The sequence below is a fragment of the Mandrillus leucophaeus genome, unplaced genomic scaffold (assembly GCF_000951045.1).
Source record: "Mandrillus leucophaeus isolate KB7577 unplaced genomic scaffold, Mleu.le_1.0 Scaffold825, whole genome shotgun sequence".
Lineage (NCBI taxonomy): Eukaryota > Metazoa > Chordata > Mammalia > Primates > Cercopithecidae > Mandrillus > Mandrillus leucophaeus.
Genome location: NW_012108975.1, coordinates 78891 through 88451, shown reverse-complemented (window position 1 = coordinate 88451; position 9561 = coordinate 78891). Strand labels below are relative to the sequence as shown.

General features: G+C 42.6%; 1 protein-coding gene across 1 annotated transcript in view; it reads left to right on the top strand.

Moving 5' to 3' along the window:
- Positions 1–9561, top strand: part of ABL2 (ABL proto-oncogene 2, non-receptor tyrosine kinase) — a 48652-nt gene that overhangs the window by 30815 nt on the left and 8276 nt on the right. Inside the window, exons 6-9 of the mRNA XM_011968039.1 lie at positions 720–897; positions 1986–2170; positions 5541–5693; positions 7837–7926. Coding sequence (XP_011823429.1) covers positions 720–897; positions 1986–2170; positions 5541–5693; positions 7837–7926 — 606 coding nt within the window. The remainder of the gene's footprint in view (positions 1–719; positions 898–1985; positions 2171–5540; positions 5694–7836; positions 7927–9561) is intronic.

Genomic DNA, 9561 nt, shown 5'->3' with positions numbered 1-9561 from the left:
GGCTGGAGTGCAGTGGCATGATCCTGGCTCACTGCAACCTCTGCCTCCCAGGTTCAAGCTATTCTCGTGCCTCAACGTGCATCACCACACCCAGCTAATTTTTGTAGTAGAGACAGGGTTTTGCTATGTTGGCCAGTCAAGTCTTGAACTGCTGGTCTCAAGCGATCTGTCTGCCTCAGCCTCCCAAAGTGCTAGGATTACAGGCGTGAACCACTGCACCCGACCTCTTGTTGGTTTTTTATAAGGAATCTGCCATATATCAGTGAATTCCTTGACTATGGAAACGATGAAAATCATTTTACAAAGCAGTATTACAGGTGGGGCTCACATAGTCTTCAGCATGTGCACAATTGCTATTACTTTTGAGTAAGTATTGTTAGCCTGCAGTTGAGGAGGAGAATCATGGGCCATGTACAAAAGTCTGGACATGTTGGTTTTCTTGGCCCCTTATAGAACTAATACAAGCACGTTGCTTTTGCTCAAACAGACAAATACTCAGAGGCATATGAATTCCCAGAGAACAATATAGTGGAAGCAAGGACTCCCATATAAACCAGCTTCTTAATTTTTGCTTATTAATTTCAGAGAATGTGGTGGTAAAAAGGGAAAAGATTACTGCCGAACTAGACCTGAAAAATTGTCAAATTATTCTTGACGAAAGTGGTTTGAAGTGTTTGAATGTACATTAACAAAAACAAGCACTATTCTTCAATTTTTAGGTGTCTGTACTTTGGAGCCACCATTTTACATTGTGACTGAATACATGCCATATGGGAATTTGCTGGATTACCTCCGAGAATGCAACCGAGAAGAGGTGACTGCAGTTGTGCTTCTCTACATGGCCACTCAGATTTCTTCTGCAATGGAGTACTTAGAGAAGAAGAATTTCATCCATAGGTGTGTAAAACTTACCTCTGACTAACCATGAAGCCATCCTGCTTGACATGCAGATAAAAGGAAGAATGTGAGAACCTTCCCAGAAAATTTCGGATGATTCAAGAACGTAATTTCGTATTTCACAGGGCCCATTATAATGTCACTTCTAACTTGTAAACAAACGTACTGTACTCTGATTAAAGTATTAATAAGGGGCCTTTGCTATTCTCAAAACTGAGAACTCTCTTTGGAAAAAAAAAAAATTACAATAGTGATGGGGTCTTGCTATGTTGACCAGGCTAGTCTCAAACTACCGGCCTCAAGTGATCTTCCCATCTTAGCCTTCCGAAGTGCTGGGATTATAGGTGTGGGCCACCATGCCTGGCCAGAGAGCTCTCTTTATTTTGCCCAGCACTGTATCCAAGATCCTTTTTCACCATCTAGTGGCTTTTTTTTTTTTTCCCCCTTCTTGAGTCAGTCTGGCTCCATCGCCCAGGCTGGAATGCAGTGATGCAATCTTAGCTTGCTGCACTCTCTGCCTCCTGGGCTCAAGCCATCCTCCCACCTCAGCCTCCTGAGTGGCTGGGACTATAGGAATGTGCCACCATGCCCGGCTAAGTGTTTTTTGTTTTGTTTTGTTTTGTTTTTTTGTTTTTTTGTTTTTTTTGTAGACAGGATTTCCCCATGTTGCCCGGGCTGGTCCTGCACTCTTGAGCTCAGGAGATACACCCACCTTGGCCTCCCAAAGTGCTAGGATTACAAGCATGAGCCACCACACCTGGCCTAGTGGCTGAGTTTTTAAAATAGTTTTCTGCCTTAGTAAATAACTTAAAGTCTTGTAGAAAAGCATCTATTGCTCACCTATCCCAGTGTACTTATAAATAGGGACCCATTTTATAAAGCCTGCTTTATTCTGCTTCTTGATGAGTGCTCTACAGTGATATATCATTAGTGGGCTTTCTAAGATGTTAGTGATTGTCGGAAAATACTACCATATTCGTCAGCACTTACTTAACTCTGCCTGTAACACAAAGAACCAAGAATAGAGTGTTCACGACCATTTTCCTCACCGTCTGAATGGAATCACATTAGGGTTCTCTTTCCCACAGAGATCTTGCAGCTCGTAACTGCCTAGTGGGAGAAAACCATGTGGTAAAAGTGGCTGACTTTGGCTTAAGTAGATTGATGACTGGAGACACTTATACTGCTCATGCTGGAGCCAAATTTCCTATTAAGTGGACAGCACCAGAGAGTCTTGCCTACAATACCTTCTCAATTAAATCTGACGTCTGGGGTAAGGTTGAAAGGGACTTTTTTTGGTGTCATTTTATTTTTTTTTTAAATGTCTTGATTCTTTAGAGCTTCTCTTATGATGTTCACTGTCCTCTACCTTTACCTGCCATTATTCTTCAGTTATTCAGCAAGTATTTGTTAAATACCTCCTAGCTGCCAGGACTGTGCTAAGAACTTTGCATAAACAGAAGTATAGGCCTGGTGTGGTGGCTCACGTTTGTAATTACAGCACTTTGGGCCGAGATGGGCAGATCACTTGAGGTCAACAGTTCGAGACCAGCCTGGCCAACATGGTGAACTCCCATCTCTACTAACTACAAAAATTAGCCAGGCGTGGTGGCACATACCAGTAATCCCAGCTATTCAGGAGGCTGAAGGCTGAGGCAGGGGAATGGCTTGAACCAGGGAGGCAGAGGTTGCAGTGAGACAAGATGGCGCCACTGCACTCCAGCCTGGGCAATAGAGCGAGACTCTGTCTCAAAAAAAAAAAAAAGAAGTGTAAAGAACAAAGTTTAGGGCCAGGCACAGTGGCTCATGCCTGTCATCCCAGCAGTTTGGGAGGCCGAGGCAGGTGGATCACCTGAGGTCGGGAGTTCAAGACCAGCCAGACCAACACGGAAAAATACAAAATTAGCTGGGTATGGTGGTGCGTGCCTGTAATCCCAGCTACTCAGGAGGCTGAGGCAGGAGAATCACTTGAACCCAGAAGGTGGAGGTTGTGGTGAGCCGAGATCACACCATTGTACTCCAGCCTGGGCAACAAGAACAAATCTCCGTCTCAAACAAAAAAGAGAGAGAGAAAGTAAGTTAGTTTTAAAAAAGAAGTCCCTGCCTTCAGAGAGCTCACAGTCTAGATCTCATATTACATTGGAGTGCTGATCATCCTCTCTGTAAAGCATCTTATTTCCACATTAGGTTTGGTTTGGTTTTTTTTGTTTGTTTGTTTGTTTGTTTTTGAGATGGAGCCTTGCTCTGTTGTCCAGGCTGGAGTGCAGTGGCACAATCTTAGCTCACTGCAACCTCCATCTCTTGGGTTGAAGTGATTCTCCTGCCTTAGCCTCCAGAGTTGCTGGGACTACAGGCATGCATCACCATGCCCAGCTCATTTTTGTCATTATAGTAGAGATGAGGTTTTGCCATGTTGGCCAGGCTGGTCTCGAACTCCTGACCTCAAATGATCCACCTGCCTTGGCCTCCCGAAGTATTGGGATTACAAGCATGAGCCATTGTGCCCAGCCTCATATTAGGTTTTATCACTCATTTGCAGAGTACTGTGACACAGAGCTTTATTTTTTTTTCAAGGGAAGTGTGATGAGGTTTCTATTGGGGGAACCCACCCCCAGTATTTCACCGTAGATTCTTTCTATTTTCCGTAAGTGTTGGCCAGCTGAGAAATAAAGAGAAAGTGTACGAAGAGAGGAATTTTACAGCCGGGCTTCCAGGGGTGACATCACGTATCGGTAGGACGGTGATTCCAATCTGAGCTGCAAAACCAGCAGGTTTTATTAAGGATTTCAAAAGGGGAGGGAGTGAGAGAACAGGGAGTAGGTCACAAGATCACATGCTTCAAAGTGCAAAAAGGAGAACAAAGATCACATGCTTCTGAGGAAACAGGACAAGGGCAAATCAGAAACTCCTGATAAGGGTCCAACAAAGATCACAAGGCAAAGGGCAAAAGTAAAGATCACAAGGCAAAGGGCAAAGTAGAATTACTGATAAGGGTCTATGTTCAGCGGTGCACGTATTGTCTTTATAAACATCTTAACAGAAAACAGGGTTCGAGAGCAGAGAACTGGTCTGACCTCAAATTTACCAGGGTGGGGTTTTTCCCACTCTAGTAAGCCTGAGGGTACTGCAGGAGACCAGGGCGTATTTCAGTCCTTATCTCAACCGCATAAGACAGATACTCACCGAGTGGCCGTTTATAAACTTCCCCCCAGGAATTCATTCCTTTCCCAGAATATTAATCCTTGCTAGGAAAAGAGTTTAGCAATATCTTCCCTGCTTGCATGTCCGTTTATAGGCTCTCTGCAAGAAGAAAAATATGATTCTATTCTGCCCGAGCCCGCAGGCAGTCAGACCTTATAGTTGTCTTCCTTTGTTCCCTAAAATCGCTGTTAGTCTGTTTTTTTGCAAGGTGCACTGATTTCATATTGTTCAAACACACGTTTTACGATCGGTTTGTACAGTTAACACAATAGTGGTCCTGAGGTGACGTACATCTTCAGCTTATGAAGATAACAGGATTAAGAGATTATTAAAGACAGGCATAAGAAATTATAAAAGCATTAATTTTGGGAACTGATAAATGTCCATATTAAAATGAAATCTTCACAATTTATGTTCCTCTGCCATGGCTCCAGCCGGTCCCTCCATTCGCGGTCCCTGACTTCCTGCAACAGGTTTCATCTAGAATTTGTCTTAACTGATCTGGTTTCTACTGCTCTGAGAAGTAATATGACTTGGCTTCATAGACTGAAAAATCTGGAAATTTGGATTGTGGACCAATAGAAATAGTCACAGGATTCTAAGTCACTTTTAACTAGAAATCTCAAACTCAAATTAACTGACAAAAATCAAATTTTTTTCTGCTCTGAATTTTATCTGATTTTAAATGAACTGTTTTTATTTTACTCCTCTTATATTAGCTAACTTTAAAACTATTATACTTATTAGATACAATGGTTCTCCCTTATCCTCAGGAGAATACATTCTAAGACCCCCCTTGGAAGCCTGAAGCCAAGGATAGTGTCAAGCCCTGGGTATATAATCTTTTTTTGATCTGATAACCGAGAGGTCTTCTCAGTGACTAAGGGGTGGGTAGCATCTATGTTGTGGATATGTTGAGTAAAAGGATGATTTACGTGTGAGGTGGGAAGGAGAAGCATGGCTTGAGATTTCATCATGCAAGTCAGGGCAGCATGCAATTTAAAACTTTAGAATTTATTTCTGGAATTTTCTATTTAATATTTTTGGCCCTTGGATGACTGTGAGTAGCTGAAACTATGGGAAGTGAAACCATGGCATAAGGGGTGACTACTGTATATCAAAAACTTTTCTAAGAGTAGTTGAATTATGCCTCAGACTTCTTAAATGGTCATAGTTTATTTTCCCTCATTATAGTAAAGGAAAGCTAAATAAAAATTGGGAAATTTAAATAAAACTGTCTTGAGATTATCTGCAGCATTCCTGTTGCAAATATTTTAGAAGGACAAGCCGTGCTGTAAGAATTGATGAGTATATTATATATTAATGTTGTTGTAGTAGTGTGTGAATGTTGCCTAAAATTTGAAAGAGAATCACCTGATTATCTAAAATAAAAAATAAATCGGAGAAGAAACACTAAGTGCTTATTTTAATTCCTTATGCAGCTTTTGGGGTACTGTTGTGGGAAATTGCTACCTATGGAATGTCACCGTATCCAGGTATTGACCTGTCTCAGGTCTATGACCTACTAGAAAAAGGATATCGAATGGAACAGCCTGAGGGATGCCCCCCTAAGGTTTATGAACTTATGAGAGCATGTGAGTATTTTTGCATGTTTTAATTTTGAAGGCATAAGCTAGCAGTTCAGAATAGTTAACAAAATTAGAAACATTTCTCCTCTCAGTGTTGTTAGATTGAATCCAGCCTCATGACATTTAAAGAATTTAGCATTGATCAGGCAGTTGTCATATCATATACCATTGAACCTTACTGGAATCCTAAGCATAGTTGTTATGGCCTAAATATTGACCCAGTTTCTCAGAGACATTTGCATATTTAATAAGATAAGAAATTGAGTTTAGAGATTAAGGTGGGGAGGACTGTTTTCAACTAGATAAAAATGGTTGCTAAAGACTATGAAGAAGGCATAAAAATAACCTCTGTGGTGGATAAACAGAAGCATCTGATGGCTTGCAGATGAAAAGGTAGGAAAGTAAGTAGTGAATTAAATTGCAAGGTTTGTTTGTTTGCTTGTTTGTTTTTGTTGGTGTTATTTTTGAAACAGTCTTGCTTTGTCGCCCAGACTGGGGTGCAGTGACACGATTTTGGCTCACTGAAACCTCTACCTCCTGGGTTCAAGCGATTCTCGTGCCTCAGCCCCTGAGTAGCTGGAACCACAGGCACACACACCATGCCCAGCTAATTTTACTTTTTTTTTTTGAGACGGAGTCTCGGTATGTTGCCCATGCTGGAGTGCAATGGTGCAGTCTCTGCAACCTCCGACCCCCGGGTTCAAGCGATTCTCCTGCCTCAGCCTCCCAAGTAGCTGGGATTACAGGCACCTACCACCATGCCTGGCTAATTTTTGTATTTTGGGTAGAGATGGGGTTTTACCACGTTGGCCAGGCTGGTCTCGAACTCCTGACCTCAAGTGATGCACCCGCCTTAGCCTCCCAAAGTGCTGGGATTATAGGTGTGAGCCACCATGCCCGGCCTAATTTTTGTATTTTTAGTAGAGTCAAGGTTTCACCATGTTGACCAGGCTGGTCTCAAACTCTTGGTCTCAACTAATCTGTCCACCTTAGTCTTCCAAAATGCTGGGATGACAGGTGTGGGCCACCGGGCCTGGACCCAATTGCAGTTGTGTTTAAACGTAAGTCTGTGTTCTTTCCTCATTGAACATTGACGTTCTCTGTTGCACTTTGTCAAAAATGAACTCTGAGCTCCTTTTTGATATCCTTTTATATTTCTGAATATATACAGTTGATTATTTGTATGGTTAGGCTGAGTTTGAAGACAGGTTTTACTTCTTTTATTTTCAAGTGGAAGAAAACTTGCATTTTCTAAACCATCTCCCTGTTTCTCCTCATCCTTTTAGTAGAGAGAATAGGAGCTGAGGCTAAATTGAAGCCCCAGCCTTAGAAAGTGGGTTCATGGCCAGGTGTGGTGGCTCACACCTGTAATTCTAGCAGTTTGGGAGGCCGAAGTGAGCAGATTGCTTGAGCTCAGGAGTTCAAAAGCAACCTGAGCAATGTGGCAAAATCCTGTCTATATAAAAAATACAGTAGTTTGAGATTGCTGTGTTCGCTCACTTTGGCTGGGCGCAGTGGCTCATGCCTGTAATCCCAGCACTTTGGGAGGCTGAGGTGAGTGGATCACCTGAGGTCAGGAGTTTGAGACTAGCATGGCCAACATGGCGAAACCCCCGTCTCTACTAAAAATATAAAAATTAACCGGACGTGGTGGCATACGCCTGTAGCCCCAGCTACTCTGGAGGCTGAGGCTGGAGAATCACTTGAACCCAGGAGGCGGAGGTTGCAGTGAGCTGAGATTACGCCACTGCACTCCAGCCTGGGTGACAGAGTGAGACTCTGTCTCAAAAAAAAAAAAAAAAAAAATATTATCCACGTGTGGTGTTGCACACCCATAGTCCCAGCTACTTGGGGAGCTGAGGCAGGAGGATTGTTTGAACCCAGGAGGTCAAGGCTGCAGTGAGCCGAGATCGTGCCACTGCACTCCAGCTGGGTGACAAAGCAAGACCCTGTCTCAAAGAAAAAGGAAAAAGGAATTTAGAAAGTGGGTTCATTATACCTCTGAGTCTAGAGCTATGTTGCTATCATTATGAACATGCTGTAACTCTAATAAGTATATATCATGATGCATAGAACTCGTTATTAGATATACCACTGGATATTGAACTTCTGCAAGGAGTTTTTAATATTTTCTTCTTCCGTTACACAGGCTGGAAGTGGAGCCCTGCCGATAGGCCCTCTTTTGCTGAAACACACCAAGCTTTTGAAACCATGTTCCATGACTCCAGCATTTCTGAAGGTGAGAATCTGTTGGATTTACTGTTGGTGACTAGTTCTGGGTAGTGGTGGTGGTGGCGATAATGGTAATTACATTTAAAAAATGATCAACTTTTGTAGTTTTGGACTCTGTTTCATAGTATTGAATTAATTTTTGACCTTTATTATTGCTGTGTTGCTATTTTGCTATTTTCAGTGCATCTTTGTGTCTCAAAAAATTGAAATTATATTTTAATTAGAAATTTATTCAGCCTCCCTATCAGTAACCTTAGTAAGTGTGGTAGCTCTTTAAGCATCAATACTTAGAATGTAGGGAAGAAAAAAGGAAAAAATAAGTATAAACTACATCTACAAAGCAGAACTAAGTTGTAAAAATGATAACCAGACATTCCATTTCTGGAAATAGATCTTAAGGAAATAATTAAGAATGTAAACAAAGATTTAACTACAAGGACATTGCATCAAAGTATAGTTTATAATAGTGAGAAATTATGAACAACTGAAATATCTACTGGACTGTAAATTATTACATCCATATAGCTGAATATTTAAAATGATATTCATATGTGTGTGTGTGTGTGTGTGTGTGTGTATATGCACACATTTTTTTTTTTTGAGACAGAGTCTCACTCTATCGCCCAGGCTGGAGTGCAGTGGTGTGATGTCGGCTCACTGCAGTCTTCGTCTCCCAGGTTCAAACAATTCTCATGCTTCAGCCTCCCGAGTAGCTGGGATTGCAGGCGCCTGCTACCACGCCTGGCTAATTTTTGTATTTTCAGTAGAGATGGGGTTTTGCCATGTCAGCTAGGCTGATCTCGAACTCCTGACCTTAAGTGATCCACCCACCTCTGCCTCCCAAAGTGCTGGGATTACAGGTATGAGCCACGGCTCCCGGCCTTCTTGGATATATTGACATGGAAAGGAGTTAAAGGTTAACTTAGTAAACGAGGATATCCAGATGTCCAGTAACCGTGCTCAACATTACTCGTCATAGAGAAATACAAAATAAAACCACAATGAGATACCAATCCACGGCCTACCAGAAAGGCTTATATTAAAATCAGACTGGCCTGGCACAGTGGTTCACGCCTGTAATCCCAGCACTTTGGGAGGCCTAGGTGGATGGATCACTTGAGGTCAGCAGTTGGAGACTAGCCTGGCCAACATGGTGACACCCTGTCTCTACTAAAAATACAAAAACTAGCCAAGCGTGGTGGGTGCCTGTAATCCCAGCTACTTGGGAGGCTGAGGCAGGAGAGTCACTTGAACCCGGGAGATGGAGGTTGCAGTGAGCTGAGATCGCACTGCTGCACTCTAGCCTGGGCGACAGAGCAAGACTCCCTGTCAAAAAAAAAAAGACTGGGCACTGTGGCTCACACCTGTAATCCCAGCACTTTGGGAGGCCGAGGCAAGCAGATCACAAGTTCAGGAGTTCAAGACCAGCCTGGCCAACATGGTGAAACCCCATCTCTACTAAAAATACAAAGAATAACTGGGTGTGGTGGCTTGCTTCTGTAATCCCAGCTATTCAGGAGGCTGAGGCAGGAGAATCATTTGAACCTGGGAGGCAGAACTTGCAATGAGCCGAGATCACGCCATTGCACTCCAGCCTGGGCAACAGGGTGAGACTCCATCTCAAAAAAAAAAAAAAAAAAAA